The sequence below is a fragment of the Ursus maritimus genome (assembly GCF_017311325.1).
Source record: "Ursus maritimus isolate PB19 chromosome X unlocalized genomic scaffold, ASM1731132v1 scaffold_X1, whole genome shotgun sequence".
Taxonomy (NCBI): Eukaryota; Metazoa; Chordata; class Mammalia; order Carnivora; family Ursidae; genus Ursus; species Ursus maritimus.
In genome coordinates this window covers 63,631,097-63,657,213 of record NW_024423319.1, presented here as the reverse complement: position 1 = coordinate 63,657,213, position 26,117 = coordinate 63,631,097, and the positions used below count along the sequence as shown (strand labels likewise).

Sequence of the window (26,117 nt, the reverse complement as noted above, 5' to 3'; positions counted from 1 at the left end):
TCCAAAAGATTTCTCTACATTCATTTTGTATCCTGCCTTTTTACTGAATTCATGTATCAGTTCTAGCAGCTTTTTTGGTGGAGTCTTTTGGGTTTTCTATATAGATTATCTTGTCATCTGCAAATAGTGAAAGTTTTACTTCTTCCTTGCCAGTCTGGATGTCTTTTCTTTCTTTTTGTTGTCTGACTGCTGTGAGTAGGACTTCCAGCACTATGTTAAACAACAGTGGTGAGAATAGACATCCCTGTCTTGCTACTGACCACAGAGAAAAAGCTTCCAAGTTTCCCCAACTGGGCATGATATTAGCTGTGGGTTTTTCATATATGGCCTTTATGATGATGAGGTATGCTCCCTCTAAACCTACATTGTTGAGGGTTTTTATCATGAATGGATGCTGTACTATATAAAAGTTTTTCTGCATCTACTGAAATGATTTTATGGTTCTTATCCTTTCTTTTATTAATGTAGTATATCACGCTGATTGATCTGTGAATGCTGAACCACCCTTGCAACCCAGTAATAAGTCTCACATGATCACTGTGAATGATTTTATAAAACGTATTGTTGAGTTTCATTTGCTAGAATTTTACTGAGAATTTTGCATCTATGTGCATCTATATTATTAGCTTATAGTTCTCTTTTTTAGGGGACTTTTTATCTGGTTTTGCTATCAGGGTAATGCTGTCCTCATAAAATGAATTGGGAAGTTTTCCTTCCTTTTCTATATTTTGGAATAGTCTGAGAGGAATAGATATTAGCTCTTCTGTAAATGTTTGGTAGAATTCCCCTGGGAAGCCATTTGTTCCTGGACTTCTGTTTGTTGGACGTTTTTTGATTTCTGGTTCAATTTCATTGCAAGTTATCAATCTGTTCCAATTTTCTATTTGCTCCTGTTTCAGTTTTGGTATTTTATATGCTTCTAAGAATGTATCCATTTCTTCTAGTTGTCCAATTTGTTGGCATACAGTTTTTCATAATATTGTCTTCTTTGTATATCTGTTGTCTTTGTTGTGATCTCTCCTCTCTCGTTAGTGAAATCTATTTATTTGGGTCCTTTCTCTTTTCTTTTTGATAAGTCTGGCTAGGGATTTATCAATTTTATTAATTTTTTTTCAAAGAACCAGCTCTTGGTTTCATTGATCTGTTCTAATGTTTTTTTCAGTTTGTATTTCATTTATTTGCTCTAATCTTTATTACTTCCCTTCTTCTCCCCATTTGTTGTTCTTTTTCTAGCTCCTTTAGGTGTAAGGGTAGGTTTGTGTGTTTTTGAGATTTTTCTTGGTTCTTGAGAAAGGCCTGTATTGCTATATACTCCCTCTTAGCACCACCTTTGCTGCATCCTAAAATTTCTGAACAGTCATGTTTTCATTTTCATCTGTTTCCATGTATTTCTTAATTGACTGGTCAATCCATTCATTCTTTAGTAGCATGTTCTTTAACCTCCATGTATTTGTGTTCTTCCCAAATTTTTTCTTGTGTTTGACTTCAAGTTTCATAGCATTGTGGTCAGAAAATATGTATGGTGTGATCTCAATCTACGTACTTGTGGAGGCCTGATTTGTGACCTAGAATGTGACCTCTTCTGGAGAAAATTCCATGTGCACTAGAAAGGAATGTGTATTCTACTCTGTTAGAATGAAATGTTCTGAATATATCTGTTAAGTACATCTAGTACAGTGTGCCATTCAAAGCCATTGTTTCCTTGTTGATTTTCTACTTAGATGATCTGTCCATTGATGTAAGTGGGGTTTAATGTCACCTACTATTATTGTATTACTATCAATGAATTCCTTTACATTTGTTATTAATAGTTTTATATATTTGGGTTCTTCCAAGTTGGGGGCATAAATATTTACAATTCTTAGATCTTCTTGTTGGATAGACCCCTTTATTACGATATAGTGAGCTTCTTCATCTCCTATTACAGTCTTTGGTTAAAACCTAGTTTGTCTGATATAAGTATGGCTACTCTGACTTTCTTTTGACATCCATTTGTGAGATAAATGTTTCTCCATCACCTCACTTTCAATCTGAAGGTGTCTTTAGGTCTAAAATGGTTCTCTTGTAGTCATCATATAGATGGGTCTTGTTTTTGTATCCATTCTGACTAGAGCATTTTAGTCCATTTACATTCAGAATGATTATTGATAGATACGTATTTAGTGCCATTGTATTACTTGTTTTGTTGTTGTTTCTGGAGATTTTTTCTGTTCCTTTCTGGACTTTGTCGCTTCTGGTCTTTCTTTCCCACTTAAAGAGTCCCCTTTAATATTTCTTGCAGGGCTAGTTTAGTGGTCATGAACTCCTTTAGTTTCTGTCTGTCTGGGAAACTCTTTATCTCTCCTTCTATTTATTCTGAATCACAGCTTTGTTGGTAAAGTATTCTTGGTTGCATATTTTTCCCTTTCAGCACTTTGAATATATTGTGCCACTCTCTTCTGGCTTGCCACATTTCTGTTGCGAAATCTCCAGCTAGCCTTATGGGTTATCCCTTTTAAGTTAAGGACTTCTTTCGTCCTGCTTTTTTTAAAGATATTTTTCTTTATCACTATATTTTACAAATTTAATTAGAAAATATCTTGGTGTTGGTCTGTTTTTGTTGATTTTGATGGCAGTTTTCTGTGCCACCTGGATCTGGATGTGTGTTTCCCTCCCCAGAGTAAGGAAGTTCTCAGCTATTTTTCTTCCAAGTATACTTTCTGTCACCTGTTCTCTTGAAAACAGAAATTAGTTCAGGTGCAGGCCTAAAACCAGCCAAGCTTCTTTGAATCCAGGGTCATTCACGAAGCTGGCCTCCATATCTCTCTTTTCTTCACCAGTCAATTCCTTTGCTATATGACTCTCAGATGACAAATATTTAGAGCTATTTACACTGTTCTGTCTTTAGATATTTTATATTTAAAATATTCAGACATTTGTCTCAATGTTGGAGTTCCTAGACACCCAGTCAGGCTGCACCAAGAGTATAAGGAGCCTCAACACTAATCCTTCAAATGTAGATACGGGTCAAGACAACTTCAGCTGATAGAAAATTCACTTTCACTTTTGTGTACACTCATGCACAAGAAAAGGAGAGAAAGAGAAGAGAGGTGATAGAGGAGAACACAGGCAGAAACCTCACTGACCTCAGCCATAGCAACTTCTTACTAGACACATCACCAAAGGCAAGGAAAACAAACGCAAAAATGAACTACTGGGACTTCATCAAGGTAAAAAGCTTCCGCAAAGTGAAGGAAACAATCAACAAAACTATAAGGCAGCCTACAGAATGGGAGAAGATATCTGCAAAAAACATATCTGATAAAGGGTTAGTATACAAAATCTACAAAGAACTTATCAAACTCAACACCCCCCAAAAAATAATCCAGTTAATAAATGGGCAGAAGGCATTAATAGACACTTTTCCAAAAAAGACATACAGACGGCTAACAAATGAAAAAATGCTCAACATCACTCATCAGCAGGGAAATACAAATCAAAACCATGATGAGATACCATCTCATACTTGTCAGGATGGCTAAAATTAGCAACAGAAGAAACAAAAGGTATTGGTGAGGGTACAGAGAAAGGGGAACCCTCTTATACTGTTGGTGGGAATGCTGCAGGCACTCTGGAGAACAGTATGAGGTTCCTTAAAATGTTAAAACAGAACTACCCTATGATCCAGCAATTGCACTAATAGGTATTTACCCAAAAGATACAAAAATACATATTTGAAGGGATACATGTACCCTGATGCTTATAGCAGCACTATCAACAATAGCCATACTGTGGGGAAATCCCAGAAGTCCACTGACATAAGAATGGATAAAGAAGACGTGGTGTGTGTGTGTGTGTGTGTGTGTGTAAAATGGAATATTACTCAACCCACTTCTACAAATCATTTATAAAAATAAAGATATCAAGAGCATTGTAAGTCTATGTAAGAATTAAGTTAGCTAATACATGTAGTGGAAATACAGCATTTAGTTTATATACATGTAAATGAACATTAATTTTTCTTTTTTCTTTCTTCTTTTTCTCTTAAATATCAGAGACAGCATAACGGCTTGCTTGTAATTAAACATTCACCAGATATTTGTTATTATGTGACCTGATTATCCTAGATGCTACTAAAAGCATCTAGGAAAGATATTCCTTTGTGTGAAATAGTAAGGACAAATGAATAACTGAAAAAAAGCATGGACATGATAATTTCTAAATCAATGTTCCATTATAAAGGCAACATTCAGTAGACTCACTTTCTTCCAGCTTTAATGAAACTGAGGGATTGCTTCCTGTTTCATCCACATTTCCTTCACCACCTCCTCGAGATCTTGAATTCCAGACTTTAATCACTTCAACATCATTGTCACTGCCACTTCCACTTGAGCTACTATCTTTTTTCCCTTTTTTCCCCTTTGTTTTCTTCTTTCTATAAAAGGAACAAATTCAAACTGTTAGGAAAGCACACAGTAAAGATACAAATGTCAATTATGAGAGAACAATCAGCAATTAGGTATTTTAAATGTGTCAACACAGGACACAAAAATAATTCCATTTACTTTGTATAATCATCGGAGCTTAAACTCATGGAGGTTTCATCGGAATCTGAAGCTATAAATTCATCCATACTGTCTTCATCAAAGTATCCCTAGAAGAAAACAAAGATGAATGTTTTAATAGTTTATTTCAACTTATATTGGAAATTATAATGATGTTTACTTTACCTGAGGATAAGTTAAATGTCATGGGATAAGAAAGAACTGATTAGAAAAAAGAAAGGAGACATCACATATATGATTACAAATGCAATGTGAAATCTTGGATTGAATCATGGAGAAGAAAAAGGACATAAGTACAAAAACTGATGAAATCCAATTAAGTCTACTGTTTAGTTAATACTAATGACCCACTGTTACTTTTTAAATTTTTATCATTCTACCATGGTTATACAGATGTTAAGAATAACGTTTAATACTCCTTCCATAATCATACTGCATTCTAACATACAGAAATTAACTAGAAATAAAATAGACTGAATTACTGTACTTCAAAGCAAAGGAAAATTCCAATATGCAGTAAGTCTATATAGATCAACCTTATTCCTAAAGTTATTCTGCTTCCAACAGATATGTCTTAATCGATTTTAGGTACCTGATTTACCTTATTTTCTTTGCTAATGTAGTCCAGCTGCAAACACCAAGGGTGAGTCCAGATTCTACTTAACATCTGAAAATCTTGGAAAAGTTTTGCACCTGCCTTTCCTCTTCCACCTTCACTGCTATTACCTACACCTGATCAAAAAAAAGTAGTTAATGTTAAGACATAAGAATTCTCTATGTCAGGGGAGGTGGGTGGAGGGATGGGTTAAATAGGTGATGGGAATTAAGGAGTGCACTTGTGATGAGCACCAGGTGTTGTATGAAGTACTGAATCACCAAACTGTACAACTAAAACTAATGACACTGTATGTTAACTAACTGGAATTTAAATAAAAACTTAGAAAAGAAAGAATTCTCTTTGTCAACCAACATGCTTCTAAATTAGGGATTTTAACTTTATCTGTGCTGTGGACTCTTTTGGCAGTATAGAGAAGTTTACAGAAATCTTTCTTTGAATAATGTTTTGAAACACATAAAATAGGAAAACAAAAGAAACCCATTATATATAAATTATCAAAATATTAAACATATTTGTGAACAGTAATATGTGTTCTTTGTTAATGCATTAAATAACAAAATATAGCAGCAAGTCTAAGAATTATCTGAGATTCTGAAGTCCTGATAAAGGTAAATAATTTTGAGATGTCAGTAACAACAATAGAAATAAAGGGCAGGTATTGTATGGAGCACTGGGTGTTATACGCAAACAATGAATCATGGAACACTACATCAAAAACTAATGATGTACTGTATGGTGACTAACATAATAAAAATAAATAAATAAATACTTGATTTCTACTGGTAACAGTCACAGTTATCATTAATACTATGGTTTATTGCCCTCATTATAATTGGAAAAAATGCTAATTTTAAAAAATTCATTGGCGGTTAGTAAAAATTAATGTGATTTTTTTCTTATTCAGGTTCACATACCCCCCAAAATTCATCTGTGGATCCTGGATTACACACTCCTCTTTTAAAACTGCAGAGGGGAGGCAGGTGAGGGGATGGGTTAAAGAGGTGATGGGAATTAAGGAGTGCACTTGCCATGATGAGCACAGTGTGATGTATGGAAGTGTTGAATCATTATATTGTACACCTGAAACTAAATTTACATTGTATGTTAACTGGAATTTTAAATTTTATTTTATTGGGGAAAAAGAGCAGAATCTTAAGCAGCCTCTGCACTGAGCAAGGAACCCAAGGTGGGGCTTGAAATCATGACCTTGGGCCAAAACCAAGACTTGGACACTTAACCAACTGGGCCACCTAGGCGCCCCTAACTAACTGGAATTTAAATGAAAACTTAAAAGCTCTTGTTTTAAATAAAGTCTCTCTGTATCCAATCTTTTAGAAACTTTCCAACTACTCTTATGCAAAAAAATGTAGTCCTGAAAATTGTTTTTCATGTTGAAAACATTAAATTTCTTCTGCCCAAAGTAATTTCAATAAAATTACATTTTTTCTATAAAAGCAAAATGAAAATGAAACACTCACTTCCTTTATATGACACTTATCAAAGGAGTAAGATGCAAAACAAAGCTGATTAAACAAAAAAAGCAGCATTTAAGCAATAACATATTTTTCTGTCCACAGTTTTAAAAGATGTAAATTTACCAATAAGTCTTGCCTCCACTCATGGCAAGAGAAAATTTAATATGAAACACTAAGAAAAATGCATGAAAATCTGGTAGTGATTATTTTGCCTTATAAAAGGTATTTCCACTGTGTATAATAGAAATCATTGTTGTGAAAATGAGGAATCTAATTTCTTGATATACAACTGCTCATAGCATTCCTTTATAACTTTTTATTTCTACAATATCAGTAGTGATGTTCTTTCACAGTCCTGATTTTAGTTGTGTCTCCTCTATTACCATGCAAGTACGGCTAAATAGGTATCAATTATGTTGATCTTTTCAGAGAAGCAAATTTTGGTTTCAATGATTTTCTGTGTTTTTTCCTCCTTTATATTCATTTCTACTCTAGTCTTTATTCTTTCTTCTTTTTAAATTTAGGCATTTACAGTTATAATTTTCCCTCTTTAAGCATGCTTTACCTGCATCCCATATGTTAGTACCTTGTGCTTTTGTTTTCATCCATGTCTAAATATTTTTTCATTTTCCTTGTAATTTCTTCTTTTTATCTACTGGCTATTTGGGAGTCTGTTATTTATATACATTTGTGAATGTTCTAACTTTCCTTCTGTTACTGGTTTGTAATTTCATTCCGATGTGGTTAAAGAAAACATTTTGTGTGATTTTATCCTTCTATGTTAATTGAAACTTGTTTTATAATCAAAATTATGGTCTATCTTGGAGAATATTCCACATGCACTTGAGAGGAATATGTATTCTGCGGGAGCTCAATAGAGTGTTCTTTGAGAGGTCTGTTAAGTCTGGTTGGTTTATAGTGTTTTCCAAGTCTTCTACTTCCTTGTTGATCTTCTACCCAGTTGTTCTATCACTGAACACCTTATGAGTTTTAAAAATTAATGTAAAGGAAGGGCACCTGGATGATTCAGTTGGTTAAGTGTCTGACTCTTGATTTCAGCTCAGGTCATGATCTCAGGGCCATGGATCAAGCCCTGCATCAGGCTCCATCCTGAGCATAGAGTCTGCTTAAGATTCTCTCTGCCTCTCCCTCTGGCGTCCCTCAACCCCCACTCACATTCTCTCTCTTAAAAAAATTAATGTAAAGAGAGATTTTTTTTAAAAGGTAATATAAACTTTACCATTTTATACTCCAATAAAGACTTAAAAGCCAATTCTTGATTTGTGGGGGCAAAAACTACTTTTGTACATATCATAAATAACTTCCATTATAGAAAAACTTCATAAGACTTTAAGGCCTAACTAGCTAAGATAGGAAAATGGAGGACATTTTTAAAGGGAAAAAAATTCTACCTAAGAAGAGAAAAAACAGTTTCTCCTACCTACACCGATTTATATTAGAGTTGATATTCTCTGTGGGAAATGGAACCACATAAAAAGGATATGTTAATAACGTAGCCAAATTCATATCCACAGAAAAATGTTCTCTACTCAAAAGAGCATTGGCAATTAGTATTGAATCATTCTATCTTTTTTAAAAAATGTTTTTGACTCCAAATCACTTTATTTAGAAAATATACCAAAAATGGTTAGGTGAATACATGATTAATTAATCATGACAATCTGTTATTGAACCTTATTTACACCTGCAGTTTTTACATGAAATGTTATCATGGGGTCTGTGGTAAACTGAATAATGGTCTCCCAAATGTATCTACATTCCAATCCACCCATGAGTTAGTCTATATGGAAAAAGAAAATGTGCAGATGCAATCAAGATAAGGACCTGATATTGAAGAAGACCATCCTAGTTTATCCAGGAGGATCCAATGCAACCACAACAGTCCCTATAAGAGGGATCCAGAAGTGAGAGTTGGAGAAGGTGATGTGATGACATATGCACAGATTAGACTGATATACTTGGAATATGGAGAATACAGACAGCCACCAGAAGTTAAAAAAGACAAGGAAATATTTTCCCTCCGTAGGGCAGCCAGAAGGAACCAGCCTTGCTGACTTTAGCCCAGTAACACTAACCTTGGACCTTCAACCCCCAGATCCATGAGAAAATAAACTTGTGTTGTTCTAAACCATCAAATTTGTGGTAATTTTCTACAGCAGCAAGAGGAAATCAATACAGCATCCTAGTGAAATGTTTGTCAAACTTGGCACACATCAGAATCACCTGGGCAATGTGTTATACACATCCTTGGATTCCATTAATATAAATTCTGATTTCCTAGATGTGTGATGAGGCACAGAAATCTAAACTTTCTAAGAAGGTTCTCAGATGCTTGTTGTGCTAGAGTACAAGTCATAAAAAGAATGGTTGGGAAAACTCACTGCTTCAATTAGTTTGCTAGGGCTGCCATAGCAAATCACCACAAACCCAAAATCTTAAGACCACAGAAATATACTCCTTCACAGCTTGGGAGATCAGAAGTCCAAAATCTGTCCTACTGAGCCAAAATCAGTGTCCACAGGGCCACCCACATTCCCTCTGGAAGCTCCAGGAGAGAATTTATTCCTTGCCTCCTCAGGCACATGGTGGCTGCTGGCATTCCCTGACTCGCAGTCACATCGATCTTTGTCTCTGTGGTCACAATTCCTCCTCTTCTGTGTATATCAAATCTCCTTCTGCCTCTCTCCTGCAAAGATATCTGCAACTGGAATTAGGAGCCATCTGGACAATCCAGGACAATCTCCTCATCTCAAGATCCTTAGTTTAATCACCTCTAAAAAACCCCCTTTTCTTGTAAGGTAACACAGGTTCCAGGACCTAGGTAAGATCTGACATTTCCAGGTGGCCATCATTCAGCCTACCACACTGCCTTAAGTACCCTTCACAGTTATTCAAGATGAAGACAGTAGAGCTAAAGCAAACTTTCCAAAAATAAAGACTAAAAGCTTTTTATATTCAATTTCCCTTTTGACCCCTTACAAATTACAATTATACTATTAAAATAAGCCAGTCTCACTGGAGTGTTCTGATGATCAATACAGCTATAATAAACAGGGAATTGGAGATGAACACAATAAAATACCATGGGCTATATCAATAAAGTTTATAGAGTTTCCCCAACTCTTGAAAATAATTTCAAAGAATTTTGCACATAAATGATTAAAAAGGGTTGATCTAAAGAACCTTGGGAGTGGTTTGGCCACTAAGAATTTGGAAACACTTTCTAAGATTTCCACACTGTTTTATCACAAAATCCTTACTAATCAAATAATTCCTTTGTACTATTTCAGAAATCTGATTTCCTTTCTTCCAGTGCTCCTTCAGTTAACTTGTAGGACTCAAAGGCCACTTTTAAACTACCAAGAGGTGCCCAGAAGAATTCTACATATAACGAACAGTAAGTGAAAAAGAGTATCTCAATGAAATCAGTTATTTCACTGCCTCAATACATTAATGCAGATCCTATAAAGCTGGCTTTAAGCGATGGCTTAGTTTTGATAATCTAAACATATGCTATTATCTGTTCAAGTCTAAATCTAAATATTGTAGTTATACCTTCTTCAAGGGATCTGAGACAAATATATCCCCAGACCCCTAGCAGAAACAGCAGCAAATCCTTTCTGGAGTAACCAAACATTATCCAAGGCCTCAAAGAATTACCACATATTAATACTCTAAGGGGTATTAGGAACTTGTGGCCAAAAGTACTTAAACATACATGGAAAGGAGGCAGCATGCCTGAAAAACTGACAGAAATTAGAGAGATGAAAGAAATCTATAAGGTTTTCAGAAACTAGAATAATCATATAACTGTTTACTATGTTTAAAGAAATGTTAAAGATAATCTTGAAAGTACATGGAAGACACAGGAAGTCATAAAGAATGACCAATTAGCTGGAAGATAACTAAATAAAACTTATGTGGATAAAAAAGTAAGCAACTCAGGTTTTTTTACGTTTCATTCAGCTATAGTTCACAATTTACCATTTACAATTCACTTGTGTATTCACAGAGCTGCGCAACTATCACCAAAATCCAGTTTTTAAAACATTTTCATCACCCCCAAAAGAAACCCTATACCCCTAAGCAATCATCCCTCAATTATTTTTTAAAGATTTTATTTATTTATTTGACAGAGATAGAGACAGCCAGCGAGAGAGGGAACACAAGCAGGGGGAGTGGGAGAGGAAGAAGCAGGCTCACAACGGAGGAGTCCGATGCGGGACTCGATCCCAGAACGCCGGGATCACGCCCCGAGCCGAAGGCAGACGCCCAACCGCTGTGCCACCCAGGCACCCCACGAGCTTTTTCAATTTCTTTATTTCTCCTACACCCCTAGGAAACTACTGATCTACTTTGTCTCTACAGATTTGCCTACTCTGGACATTTCATATAAATGGAATCATACAACATCTGGTCATTTGTGACTGGCTTCTTTCACTCAGCATATGTTTTCAAGGTTGATCTGTGTTGTAGCATGTATCAGCATTTTCCTCCTTTTCATTGCTGAATAATGTTCTATGATATGCAAATATCAAATCTGTTTAACCCTTTACCAGTTCATGGGCATATAGGTTGTTTCTAGCTTTTAACTATTATGAACAACAATGCTATGAACATTGGTGAATAAATCTTTGTATGTACAAGTGTTTTCCTTTCTACTGAGTATACACCCAGAAGTATAATTGCAGGGTTATATGGTAACTCTACACTGAACATTTGATTGCCAAATTGTGCTCCACATAAGCTACACCATTTGACATTTGAAACCAGCAAAACACAGGGTTCCAATTCCTCCACATCCTCACCACTTGTTATTTTTCTATTTCTTGGATTATTATAGCCATCCTAGTGATTAATAAAAGGTATCCCACTGTGGTTTTGATTTACATTTCGAATTATGTTGAGCATCACTTAGAGCAGTGGTGCTCATGCTGCAGGTACATCAAAATTACCTGTAGGGCTTATAAAAATGCAGGTCCCTAAGCCCTACTCCAGATCCACTTAATCAATCTCTAAAGGGTGGCACCTGGACACATGCATATGAATGTTCTCCATTTATGAGTACAATTCAGTGGCATCGAGTATAATCACAATGTTGTGCAACCATCAACACTCCATTCCCAGAACTTTTTCATAATTCTACAAACTCTGTACATATTAAAAATAACTCTGTATTTTCCTCTCCACCAAACCTGGTAACTACTACTTTCTGCCTCTATGAATCTGACTACTCTAGGTACCTCTAAGTGGAATGAAACAGTATTCGTCATTTTGTCTCTGGCTTATTTTACATATCATGATAGCTTTGGGATTCATTAATATTGTAAAGTGTCAGCATTTCCTTTCTTTTTATGACTAAATAATATCCCATGGTATGTGTGTGCGTGCATGTGTGTATATATCATACTGCTTTTGTCTATTCATCAGTCAATGGACATTGGGATTGCTTCCACCTTTTTGGCTATTATGAATAATGCTGCTGTGTAAACATGAGTGTGCAAGTATCTGTTTAAGTTCCTGCTTTCAATTACTTGGGGTATGTACCTAGAAGTAGAATTGCTGGATCATATGCTGAATCAGTATCAAAATAATCCTATCTTTAGCTCTTTGAGGAATGGCCATACTGCTTTTCCCACAGCAGCTGCACCATTTTACACTGCTACGAGCAATGCACCAGGGTTATAATTTCTCCACTTCCTTGAAAATTCTTTTTTTTTTTTTTTAACATCTTCATGGGGATACAGCACCTAGTCCTGGGGCAGGAGTAGTCCCCAATCCATGACCTTGAAGATGCCCATGACCAGTGACTAGGACCATAGAAGACATCTTTTTTTTTTTTTAAAGATGTATTTATTTACTTATTTGACAGAGACAGAGACAGAGACAGAGACAGCCAGCGAAAGAGGGAATACAGCAGGGGGAGTGGGAGAGGAAGAAGCAGGCTCCCAGCGAAGCAGGGAGCCCGATGTGGGGCTTGATCCCAGGACTCTGGGATCATGCCCTGAGCCGAAGGCAGACGCTTAATGACTGAGCCACCCAGGCGCCCCGACAATTCTTGTCTTATAATATACAATACTTTTGGTAATACGCATCTTATCAGGTATGAAGTGTTATCTTGTGTTTTGATACTGGCATTTCTATAATAACTAGTGATGATGTAGAGCATCGTTTCATGTGCTTATCGGCCATTTGTATATATTCTTTGGAGAAATGTCTATTGAAGTCCTTCACCCATTTTCCAATTGTGTTGTTTTATTATCATTAAGTTGTAGGAGTTCTTTATGTATTCTGGTTATCAATCCCTTCTCCGATATAGGATTTCAAAATATTTTCTCCCATTCTGTGGGTTGTCTTTTCATGTGCTCCATTTTTGCATGCCTTAAAACACTGTATGGATTTTAATAATGACTTATGCTTAAAATCAGGCTAACGCTTACTGATTAAAAAATTAAGTAACAAATTGATGATTACCAGCAGGAGGGAGATGGGGAGATGGGTTAAATAGCTTATGGGGAATAAGGAGTGCACTTGTGATGACCTCCAGTGTTGTATGGAAGTGTTGAATCACTATATTGTACACAATAGTGTATTCAAAATAATATTACCCTATATGGTAAGTGGAATTTAAATAAAAACTTGAAAAAATTAAGTATCCACATTTTAAAACATGAAGAGTTTACTGAAGGCAGAGGCTTACATGTAAATATAAACTTCTGATAAATGATGGTAAAAGGAATACTGCAGGATTATACTGAAAAATTAAGAGGACTTTGATTTCTTTAAAATTCATGAAAACTCAATTTCTTATGACTTAATTCTATAAATATTAAATATACTACAAATTATTACTATTAACATAAAACTGTTCCTAGTATAAAAAGCAAAATTTAAGTGAACTTCTTAAAACCAAACAGAACCTAGAAAGAGTCACATATAGAAACAAAAGAAATTTTGGAACGTGTGACAGAAAAACAGCAAACATTTTAAATTCAAGTGAAATACGTGGGTGACTTTTCAGGAGAAATTCTGTGATGGCTGGTAGTGAGAATCAAGATAGAGTACTCTTTAATATAACCCATTTGACCTTTTATGTCAGTTTTTTTCAAAGGGAATATTAACTCAGGTTATGCTACTTTAAGGAAAATAAAACATCACATTTAGTTGGGTAGAACCCCAAACATTTTCACAGCTGAAAGATTCATGACATCAGATAATAATTTAACAAACGTACTTTTCAGAAAGAGTTAAGAGGCAGTAATAGAGGGTCCCTATGCTTGCCTGCTCCAATGCACACAGCTAGATAAATATCAAATTCACCCAGGAAATCAATCTGAGGACTGAGAGAAAAAACTGCACAACTAGAGGGAGAAAAGAAGCCAGCCACACATGGAAGTTAGGAGGTGAGGAGACGTGATTTGGAGAAGAAAAGAACTGCTGGTGATGCAGAGGGGAGAAAGCCCAGATCAGGAAAAGAGTGATAGAGACAGAGAGACAGAGAGACAAGAAAAACACTTTCCCAAAACCACTGATGGGGAAAATAAAAGGAGAATTATCACAAGTATTTACAGGCAGTGGAGCATAAAGTCTGAAGTTTTAGAAGTCCATGCCATCGCCAGGATGGAACCTGACTAGCGAACAGGTGCTCCTGTGAAGAAGGAAGGCACAGGCCGGGGAGCAGACAGCATGATCTGAGGAACCCCTGGGTTGCACTAGGAGAGACAATTCCCTCTCATGGAGAGCATCTGGGAGAAATGGTACCGCCTTTATGGGAACAAAGAGCAGGCAGGTATCACTGAGCTGCCCCATTCTTTAGCATAGGAACAGAGACATCTGCTGAGGGCAGCTAACCTGCATGCCAGCTTCTTGCGCTTTATGGAAAACTCCAAGCCCCTGTGCATTCCTGTAACTACCCTTCTGGGACAAACCACGACCAGCCACAGTGTGGTGAGACCCTCCCAGAGGATCAGTGCAGGTCCATGCATCACAGGGTACCTAAAATTTGGAGTTTTGAAACCCAGTCTGTGTGCCTGTGAAAAAACACAGAAGCACGGCACCACCAGGTGGGCAGATGCTCAGACAGAGACAGGGTGAAGGCATATATCTGAGGAATGCATGGGACAAACAAGGGAAGACTGTTCACTCTTCTGTGAGGGCTTTCTGAACACTGGGAGGTGCAAACTTCCCTCTCTGGGGATGAGAGAGATGGCTGACATTTTTACCCCTGCCCATCAGAATAGACAGATTGCAGTGAGAAACACAGTCCCCACAGTGGAGGCTTGAGCTGCTTACACCAAACCCTAGCCCCCTGAGCTCTGCAGGTGCTTTTATTTATTTTTTTTCCTAGGACAAGGAAGACTCAGACTAAGACTACCTAAGACTCAGAGCAGGGTTGCCACCCCCCTCCCACCAGAAGACCAGCATAAGCCCTCCACATGCACCAAGTCTACTGGCAACAGAAAGCTGCAAAGCTTCAGGTCTAGGGGAAACAGGATCTAGCCTGTTTTAAGAAGTGGACCAAAAACACCTAGTTAAAACTCACCACACACCAGAAAAGGAGCAAACAATCCCCACTGTAGGCAAGGCGAAACTCTGCAGAGGACTGACCTGAAAGAAAGAGCAGCAAAACACAACAGCAGAGTGTACCAGAAACACTTCCTGAAGAACCAGGCCCTGAACAGTATATGACCTCCTCTAAATACAACCATTACTCTCAGGAGCAGAAAACATAACAGGCTTTCCGAGGACACAGAAGACAGAGACCCAGACAAAATACCAATATGGAGGAATTGATCCCAAAACAAATAACAAGAAGAGGTCACAGGCAGAGATCTAATCAAACCAGATATAAGTAATATGCCTGAACCATAATTTAAAACAACAATTATGAGGATACTAGCTGGACTTGAGAAAAGCAAAGAAGACACCAGGGAGTCCCTTAGCACAGAGATAAAAGACCTAAAAACTAGTCAAGCCAAAATAAAAAATACTATAACGAAGATGCAAAACTGACTGGATGTAATGACCACAAGGATGGAAGAAGAACCCATTACTGATACTGAAGGTAAAATTATGAAAATAATGAAGCTGAAAAGAAGAGGGAAAGAAAAATGTTAGATCACGAATGTACACGTAGGGAAATGAGCAACTCCATAAAGCATAACATTCATATCCTAGGAGTCCCATAAGTAGAGAGGGACAAAGGAGCAGGTTTCTATGAGGAAATTATAGCTGAAAGCTTCCCTAATCTGCGGAAGGAAAGAGACATCCAAATCCAGGAGGCCCAGAGAACTCCCATCAAAATCAACAAAAGCAGGCCAACATGAAGACCTATCACAGTAAAATTTGCAAAAAACAAAAAAACAAAACAAAACAAAACAAAAAACAAACAAACAAACAAACAAAAACAGAGATACGGACAGAATCCTAAAAACAGCAATGGAAAAGAAATCCCTGGGACCTCTGGGTGGCTACTCCATTTCCGTTCAGTTCATGATCTCAATAAGGATCAAGCCCCGTGTCTGCCTCTGCACTTTAGCAGAGAATCTGCTTGAATTTCTCTACCTCTCCCTCCACCTCCCCCACCTCTGCTCTTTCTCTCTCAAATAAATAAATCTTAAAAAAAAAAAAGAAATCCCTAATGTACAAGGGAGGACGAATAAGTTTAGCAGCACATCTATCCACAGAAACTTCACAGGCCAGAAGGCTGTGGCATGATATACTCAACATGCTGAACAGGAAATATATGCAACCAGGAACAACTGATCCAGCAAGGCTGTCATTCAGAATAGAAGGAGAGATAAAGAGTTTCCCAGACAAACAAAAACTAAAGGAGTTTGTGACCACTAAACTAGCCCTTCGAGAAATATTAAAGGGGACACTAGCCCTTCGAGAAATATTAAAGGGGACACTATGAGTGGGAAAGAAAGACTAAAAGCAACAAAGACTACAAAGGAACAGAGAAAATCTCCAAAAACACCAATGTTACATTTAATACAATGGCACTAAATTCATATCTATCAATAATCGCTGTGAATGTAAATGACCTAACTGCTCCAATCAAGAGACACAGGTTGTCAAAATGGTTAAAAAAAATAAGATCCATCTCTACGCTGCCTACAAGAGACGAATTTGAGACCTAAAGACACCTGTAGATTCAAAGTGAGGGAACAGAAAATATTTACCTTGCAAATGTATGTCAAAAGAAAGCCAGAGTGGCAATACTTACACAAGACAAACCAGATTTATAAAAAAATTTTCTATTAGGTTATGTTAGTCACCATATAGTACATCATTAGTTTCTGATGTAGTGCTCCATGATTCATTGTTTGCATATAACACCCAGTGCTCCCTGCAATACGTGCCCTCCTTAATACCCATCACCAGCCTATCCCAATCCCCCACCCCCCACCCCTCTGAAGCCCTCAGTTTGTTTCTCAGAGTCCATAGTCTGTCATGGTTCTTTCCCTCTTCTGTTTACTCTCCCTTCATTCTTCCCTTCCTTCTCCTACCGATCTCTCTGCTATTCCTTATGTTCCATAAATGAGTGAAACCATAGGATAATTGTCTTTCTCTGCTTGACTTATTTCACTTAGCAAAATCTCCTCCAGTCCCGTCCATGTTGCTGCAAATGTTCGGTAATCGTTCTATCTGATGGCTTAGTTATTTTCTATTGTATATATGGATCACATCTTCTTTATCCATTCATCTGTTGAAGGGCATCTCGGCTCCTTCCACAGTTTAGCTATCATGGACAATGCTGCTATGAACATTGGGGTGCATATGGCCCTTCTCTTCACTACATCTGTATCTCTGGGGTAAATACCCAGCAGTGCAATGGCTGGGTCATAGGGTAGCTCTATTATTTTTTGAGGGACCTCCACACTGTTTTCCAAAGTGGCTGTACCAACCTGCATTCCCACCAACAGTGTAAGAGGGTTCCCCTTTCTCCACATCCTCTCCAACATTTGTTGTTTCTTGCCTTGTCAATTTTTGCCAGGATAACTGGCATAAGGTGGTATCTCAATGTGGTTTTGATTTGAATTTCCCTGATGGCTAATGATTTTGAACATTTTTTCATGTGTCTGTTAAGTCATTTGTATGTCTTCATCGGAAAAGTATCTTCATACCTTCTGCCCATTTTTTAATTTGATTATTTGTTTCTCACGTATTGAGTCTGAGAAGGTCTTTATAGACCTTGGGTACCAGCATTTTATCTGTAGTGTCATTTGCAAATATATTCTCCCATTCCGTGGGTTGGCTCTTAGTATTGTTGACTGTTTCCTTCGCTGTGCAGAAGCTTTTTATCTTGATGAAGTGCCAAAAGTTCATTTTTGCTTTCGTTTCTCTTGCCTTTGGAGATGTGTCATGAAAAAAGTTGCTGTGGCCGATGTTGAAGAGGTTGCTGCCTATGTTCGCCTCTAGGATTTTGATGGATTCCTGACTCACATCTAGGTCTTTCATACACTTGGAGTTTATCTTTGTGTATGGTGTGAGAAGAGTGGTCAAGTTTCATTCTTTTGCATGTAGCTGTCCAATTTTCCCAGCACCATTTATTGAAGAGAATGTCTTTTTTCCACTGGATGTTTTTTCCTGCTTTATCAAAGATTAGTTGCCCAAAGAGCCGAGGGTCCATTTCTGGGTTCTCTATTCTGTTCCGTTGGTCTATATATCTGTTTTTGTGCCAGTACCATGCTGTCTTTGTGATCACAGCTTTGTAGTATAGCTTGAAATCCAGCAACGTGATGCCCCCAGCTTTGTTTTTCTTTTTCAACATTTCCTTGGCGATTCAGGGTCTTTTCTGGTTCCACACAAATTTTAGGATTGTTTCTTTCAGCTCTTTGAAAAATGTCATCGGTATTTTGATCGGGATGGCACTGAAAGCGTAGATTGCTCTGGGTATATTAGACATTTTAACTATGTATATTCTTACAACCCATGAGCATGGAATATTTTTCCATCTTTTTGTGTCTTCTTCAATGTATTTCATCAGTGTTCTGTAGATTCTAGAGTATAGATGCCTTACCTCTCTGATTAAGTTTATTCTGAGGTATCCTATGGTTTTTCATGCTATTGTAAATGGAATCGATTCCCTAATTTCTCTTTCTTCAGTCTCATTGTTCGTGTATAGAAATGCAACTGATTTAGGACCATTGATTTTGTATCCTGCTACATTACTGAATTGCTCTATAAGTTCTAGTAATTTGGGGGTGAAGTCTTTTGGGTTTTCCATATAAAGTATCATGTCATCTGCGAAGAGAGATAGTTTAACTTCTTCTTTGCCAATTTGAATACCTTTTACTCTTTTTTGTTGTCTGATTGCCGTTGCTAGGACTTCTAGTACTATGTTGAACAATAATGGCAAAAGTGGGCATCTTTGTCGTGTTCCTGATCTTAAGGGAAAGGCTTCCAGCTTTTCCCCATTGAGAATGATATTCGCTGTAGGCTTTTCATCAATGGTTTTTATGAAATTGAGGAATCTACCCTCTGTCCCTATACTCTGAAGGGTTTTAATCAGGAAAGGATGCTGTATTTTGTCAAAGGATTTTTCTGCATCAACTGAGAGGATCATATGGTTCTTGTCTCTTCTCTTATTAATGTGATCTATCACACTGATCAATTTGCGAATGTTGAACCACCGTTGCATCCCAGGGATGAATCCCATTTGGTCATGATGGATAATCCTTTTAATGTATTGTTGGATCCTATTATCTAGGATCTTGTTGAGAATTTGGGCATCCATATTCATCAGGGATATTGGTCTGTAATTCTCCTTTTTGATGGGGTCTTTGCCTGGTTTTGGGATCAAGGTAATAGTGGCCTCATAGAATGAGTTTGGTAGTCTTCCTTCTGTTTCTTTTTTTTGACACTGCTTCAGGAGAATAGGTATTATTTCTTCTTTGAATGAAGACAAACTAGATTTTAAACTAAAGACTATAATAAGAGATGAAGAAGGGCACTGTATCATGATAAAGAGGTCTATCCAACAAGGAGATATAACAATTGTAAATATTTATGCAGACTTGGGAGAACCCAAATATAAAAATCAATAACAAACACAAAGATACTCATTGATAACAAAAGAATAATAGTAGGGGAGTTTAAAACCCCACTAACAGCAATGGACAAATCATCTAAGCAGAAAATCAACAAGGAAACAATGGCTTTGAATGACACACTAGACCAGATGGACTTAACAGATGTATTCAGAACATTTAATCCTAAAGCAGGATAATACACATTCCTTTTAAACATGAAACACTCTCCAGAATAGAATACATACTGGGTCACAAATCAGGCCTCAACAAGTACAAAAGATTTAGATCATACCATACATATTTTCTCACCACAATTCTATGAAACGTGAAGTCAATCACAGGAAAAAATTTGGAAAGAACACAAATACATGGAGGTTAAAGAATATGCTACTAAAGAATCAATGGGTTAACTAGGAAATTAAAAGCGAAATAAAGAAATACATGGAAGCAAATCAAAATGAAAATATGACAGTCCAAAACCTTTGGGATGCAGTACAAGCAGTCATAAAAGAGAGGTATACAGCAATACAGCAATACAGGCCTACTTCAAGAAGTAAGAAAAGTCTCAAATATAAAACCTAACCTTACACCTCAAAGAGATAGAAAAGAAATAGCAAATAAAGCCTAAGGCAGCAGAGGAAGGGGAATAGTAAATACTAGAGCAGAAATAAATGATATAGTAACAAAACAGTAGAATAGATTAATGAAACCAGGAGCTCTTTGAAAATTTTAATAAAATTGATTAACCCCTAACAGACTTATCAAAAAGAAAAGAGAAAGAACCCAAATAAATAAAATCACAAGTGAGGGAGGAGAAATAACAACCACCACTACAAAAATACAATTATAAGAGAATACTATGAAAAATTATATGCCAGCAAATTGGGCAATCTGGAAGAAATGGATAAATTTCTAGGAGCATATAAACTACCAAAACCAAAACAGGAAAAGACAGAAAACTTGAACAGACCAAGAGACAGCAAAGAAATTCAATCAGTACTAAAAAAAACTCCAAAAAAAGAAAAGTCCAGGATCAGTTGGCTTCCCAAGGGAATTCTACCAAATATTTAAAAAAGGGTTATTACCTATTCTTCTCAAACTAGTCCAAAAAATAGAAATGGAAGGAAAACTTCCAAAATCATTCTAGGAGGCTAGCATTACCCTGCTTCCAAAACCAGACAAAGACACCACTATAAAACACAAGTACAAGCCAATATCCCCGATGAACATGGATGCAAAAATTCTCAACAAAATATTAGCAAATGGAATCCAACACGTACACTGAAAGAATCATTCACCATGATCAAGTGGGACTTATTCCTGGGCTACAAGGGTAGTTCAATATTCACAGATCAATCAATGTGATACACCGCATTAATCAAATTAATAAAAGAAATTTTATTTTATTAATATTGTAATATTAATAAAAGAAAGGATAGGAACCATATGATCCTCTAAATAGATGCACAAAAAGCATTTGACAAAATACAGCATCCATTCTTCATAAAAACCCTCAACAAAGCAGGGACAGAGGGAACATATCTCAACATCAAAGGCCATATAGGAAAGACCCAGAGCTCGTATCATCCTCAACTGGGAAATACTGAAAGCTTTTCCTCCAAGGTCAGGAACAAGAGAGGGATTTGCAGTCTCTCTATTATTATTTAACACATTACTGGAAGTCCCATTCTTCCAATGAGACAACAAAAAGAAATAAAAGGCATCCAAAATTGGCAAGAAGTCAAAGTCACTATTCACAGATGATATGATACTCTATATAGAAAACCCGAAAGACTCCACCAAAAAATTGCTACAATACATGAATTCAGCAAAGTCACAGGACACAAAATGAACATACAAAAATCTGTTGCATTTCTATACACCAATAATGAAGCAGCAGAAAGAGAAATCAAGGAACCAATTCCAGTTACAACTGCAGCAAAACCCGTAAGATACCTAGGAATAAACCTAAGCAAAGAGGTAAAAGATTTGTACTCTGAAAACTATAGAACACTAATGAAAAAAAAAAAATGAAGACACAAAGAAATGGAAAAACATTCCATTCTCATGGATTCGAAGAAAAAACATTGTTAAAATGTCTATACTACCCAAAGCAATCTATGCATTCAATGCAATCCCTGTCACGATACCACTAGCATTTTTCCTAGAGCTAGAACAAACAATCCTAAAATTTGTATGGAACCACAAAAGACCCTGAAGAGCCAAAGCAATCCTGAAAATGAAAAACAAAGCTGGAGGCATCAAAAATCTGACTTCAAGGTATATAACAAAGCTGTAGTCCATCAAGACAGTATGGTATGGGTAAAAAAAAAAAAGGCACAAAGATCAATGGAACAGAATAGAAAACCTACAAATGGACCCACAACTATATGTTCAAGTAATCTTAGACAAAGCAGAAAAGAATATTCAATGGAAAAAAGACAGTATCTTCAACAAATGCTGCTGGGAAAACTGGACAGCTACATGTAGAAGAATGAAATTGGACCACTGTTTTCCACCATACACAAAAATAAACTCAAAATGGATGAAAGACCTAAATATGAGACAGGAAACTATCACAATCCTACGGAAGAACATAGACAGCAAACTCTTTGACCTTGGCTGTAGCAACTTCTTACTAGACACATCTCTGGAGACAAGGGGAAACAAAAGCAAAAGTGAACTATTGGGACATCATCAAGATAAAAAGCTTTTTGAGGCATGTGGGTAGTCAGCTGGTTAAATGTCCAACTCTTGGGTTTTGGCTCAGGTCATAATCTCAGGGTCATGAGATCAAGCCCCATGTCCGGCTCCATGCTCAGCGTGGAGCCTGCTTGGGATTCTGTCTCTTCCTCTCCCCCAGACCCTTCCCCTTCTAGTGTTCTCTGTCTCTCTAAAATAAGTAAATAAATCTTAAAAAAAAGATAAAAAGCTTCTGTACAGCAAAGGAAACAATCAACAAAACTAAAAAGCAGCCTATGGTATGGGAGAAAATATCTGCACATGACATATCTGATAAAGGGTTACTATCCAAAATCTATAAAGAACAAACTCAACACCCCCACAAAAATGATCAAGAAATGGGCAGAAGACATTAATAGATGTTTTTCCAAGGAAGATATACAGATGGCTAACAGACACATAAAAAGATGCTCAACATCACTCATCACCAGGGAAATACAAATCAAAACCACGATGAGATTCCATCTCACACCTCTCAACATGGCTAAAATTAACAACATAGGAAACAACAGGTTGGTGGGAATGTAAACTGGTGTAACCACTCTGGAAAACAGTATGGAGGTTCTTTAAATTGCTAAAAGTAGAACAACCCTATAGCGCAGCAATTAAACTACTATATATTTACCCAAAGGATACAGAAATGCTGATTCGAAGGGGCACATGCACCCTGATCTTTGTAGCAGCATTATCAACAGTAGCCAAATTTTGGAAAGAGCCCAAACATCCATCAACTGATGAATGCATAAAGATGTGTACATATACGATAGATATTACTCAGCCATAACAAAGAATGAAATCTTACCATCTGCAAGGATGTGGATGGAGCTAGAGTGTATTGCTAAGTGAAATAAGTTAGAGAAAGACAAATACTATGATTTCACTCATATGTAGAACTTAAGAAACAAAAGAGATGAACATAGAGGAAGGGAAAGAGAAATAAACAGAGGAAGGCAAACCATAAGAGACTCTTAACTACTGAGAAGAAACTGAGGGTTGCTGGAGGGGAGGTGGGCAGGGGATGAGCTAAATGTGTGATGGGTATTAGGGAGAGCATTTGTTTTTTGGGGTTTTTGGGGTTGTTTTTGTTTTTTGTTTTTCTTTTTGTTTTTTTAAGGAGATCACTTGTGATGAGCACTGGGTGTTATATGTATGTGATGAATCACTAAATTCTACTCCTGAAACCAATATTCCACTACATGTTAACTAACTAGAATTTAAATAAAAACTTAAAAAAATTGTTACTTTACAGAGTTTAGATGCTTTTAATAGTTACTACTTTAGATATTTGCCATCAATTAAAATCACAACGAATGAGGGCCCCTTAGTTCTTAAATGCTGCATTACCCTCAAAAATACACACTTTAAGATCTATGTACAAGTTATTAACATTTTGCTATTGGTTATTAAAGACAAGTGATTCTCTAATATTTGAAAACACTGTAGCTGACATTTTCTCGAAGATAAAACAAAATTTTAAATGAAAAAATATTAAATTAAATGCCAAATTTAGTCCCCTTTATTACTCAGATATTAATGAAAGCTAGCTCTGGACTTTCCAAACTACACAGTAGCTCTCCCATTGGGATGACCACATTTGGTTACTTAATCACGTCTCCAATTTCTGTCATCCAAAACACGATGGTACAATAAATCTAACAGTTTCTGACTGATATACAAATGAAAATGTGTGCCTTATTACAAGTGATTTTCATCTAAAAGTCACTAAAAATCTGTGTTTATGATATAGCAAAAAAAGCAGTTATGTAAAATGCTAACATTCAAATTCTGTTTTCCCCAAAGCAAAATCATTCTTGAGAACCATCATCATTATTCTATTCTCTAAAATGCACTGCTGTTATGAGGTGTATCACTGTAACTAGTGATATGAAATGAGGTATTAAGATGCATGTACATACTTCCACCCCCTATTATTTTTCATAATTTATTTTATCCACAATGGCAATGGGTACTTTCTAACCTGTATCCCCTAAATAAACCTGACATATCACTTGAGGAAAGTATCAGAATAAGGTGACTAACAAGAAATCTCACTCCAGACCAAAAAGAGGCTAGGTTTTGCTCTGTGAACAGAGACAACCCTGGGCATACAGTCACAGATACACACACACACAGACACATGAATTTACTGATGGTAAGATAATAACTACTCATTGTTTTTTAAAAGCCCATAGAAAAGAATAAGAAACAATCTAAAAGATCCTCATAATGAATCCACCCAAAAAAATTTCTGTTAGCATTTTGGTGTATTTTAAGCATTTGTGTATATTTTTACTATAATGCTGGGAGCATAATATATGTCCTGCCTTGTATTTTGCTTCTTTTCCTTTAACCTTTGTCCATTTGATAAATGAGAAATGATTTCATGGATTTGATTTATATGCCTTTTATCATTGTGGTTCATTTTTTTAAATAATATACTGGAATTTTATATATTTTCTTTCTTTTTTTTAATAAAAATACAAGTCACAATTTTTAATTATTAGATTCAACAAAGAATAACATTTTAATAAAGATAATCAGAACAAAAGGTAGACAGAAAGAAAATAAAAAGTACCCGTCATTCACTGCAAGTGTAAACAAAGCTAAACAAAATGTTAGGGTGGGATACCTATCTCCCCGTGTTCAATGCCTAAATGGAGTTTTGAACAAATGCCATAGGTACCAGTATTTTAGTTTTGTACCAAATATGTGGTATATACATGTACCAATATTTGCTATGTATAAATATTAAATTTTCAATGTGATAAATGAACTTGTTTTTTCACTTGTTCAAACTTGTCTAATCTATATATTTTCTTTTATGGATTTATTTACACTAATAATTTTCCTGAAATAAAAGCTCTTTACAAATTAAGGGCATTATTCCAATATACTGTACATGTTTTTTCACCAGTTTGTTGCCTGGTTTAGTTTGACAATACAGTGTTTTTAAAATTAGAAATATTTTGTGCTTTTACAAAACGAACATATCCATTTTATCTAAATGCACAACTGAAAAAGAACGACTTACACGGTAAAATTACTAAAACAACACTCATCAGAAAAAGAATGTCTTTTGAAGATAAAAACAGTAAGTGTATCTGTTACCTGTTAAGTGATCTAAGTAGTACTGATAGAGCTTGCACTGAATAGGAGTCATTCTCACAGCTAGTACATATTCATGTTTTGGAGGCAAGAACTTTGTTAATGCTGTATAATCTTTCCTCTGTAATTAACAAGAAAGAGAATGAAATTAGTTAACCTAAATATATGACAGGAATTGACTGCTCTAAGAATCATCATTGCTTCCAACTAAAAGATACACATAAATAAACAGGTACCAAACATACAAGAAAACATTTTCTTAAACATAGTTAGCCTCTTTACTCACATAATCAACACTATATGATTGTAGTTAATGTATTTCCCTATGACTACGCGATATGATGCACTGGTAAAAGGACGCTGCAACACACCAGGCAGGTTTTAAATTGAAGTAGTCATATTACCAAGTGTGTAATTTATTTTTTCAAATGGTCTCCTCTATATAGAAAAACAAGCAAAAAAAGAATAAAAGTGTATAGGGGATACAGTAAGCAGTGTTAGGAAAAAAGACTTGCTTTAATCATACACTAAAAGCAATGAATCAACGTCTGATCCTGTCTGATTTGTCCTTTAG

General features: G+C 36.2%; 1 protein-coding gene across 7 annotated transcripts in view; it reads right to left on the bottom strand.

Annotated features, from left to right (window-relative positions):
• The window catches only part of ATRX (ATRX chromatin remodeler), a 345,341-nt gene that overhangs the window by 104,239 nt on the left and 214,985 nt on the right, over window positions 1-26,117 (bottom strand). For all 7 annotated transcript variants that reach the window (XM_040630434.1, XM_040630447.1, XM_040630441.1 and 4 more), the window contains 4 exons: window positions 25,547-25,664; window positions 5,146-5,276; window positions 4,545-4,633; window positions 4,242-4,414 (listed from right to left, as the gene is read on the bottom strand). In XM_040630434.1, the coding sequence (XP_040486368.1) occupies window positions 4,242-4,414; window positions 4,545-4,633; window positions 5,146-5,276; window positions 25,547-25,664 (511 nt within the window). The remainder of the gene's footprint in view (window positions 1-4,241; window positions 4,415-4,544; window positions 4,634-5,145; window positions 5,277-25,546; window positions 25,665-26,117) is intronic.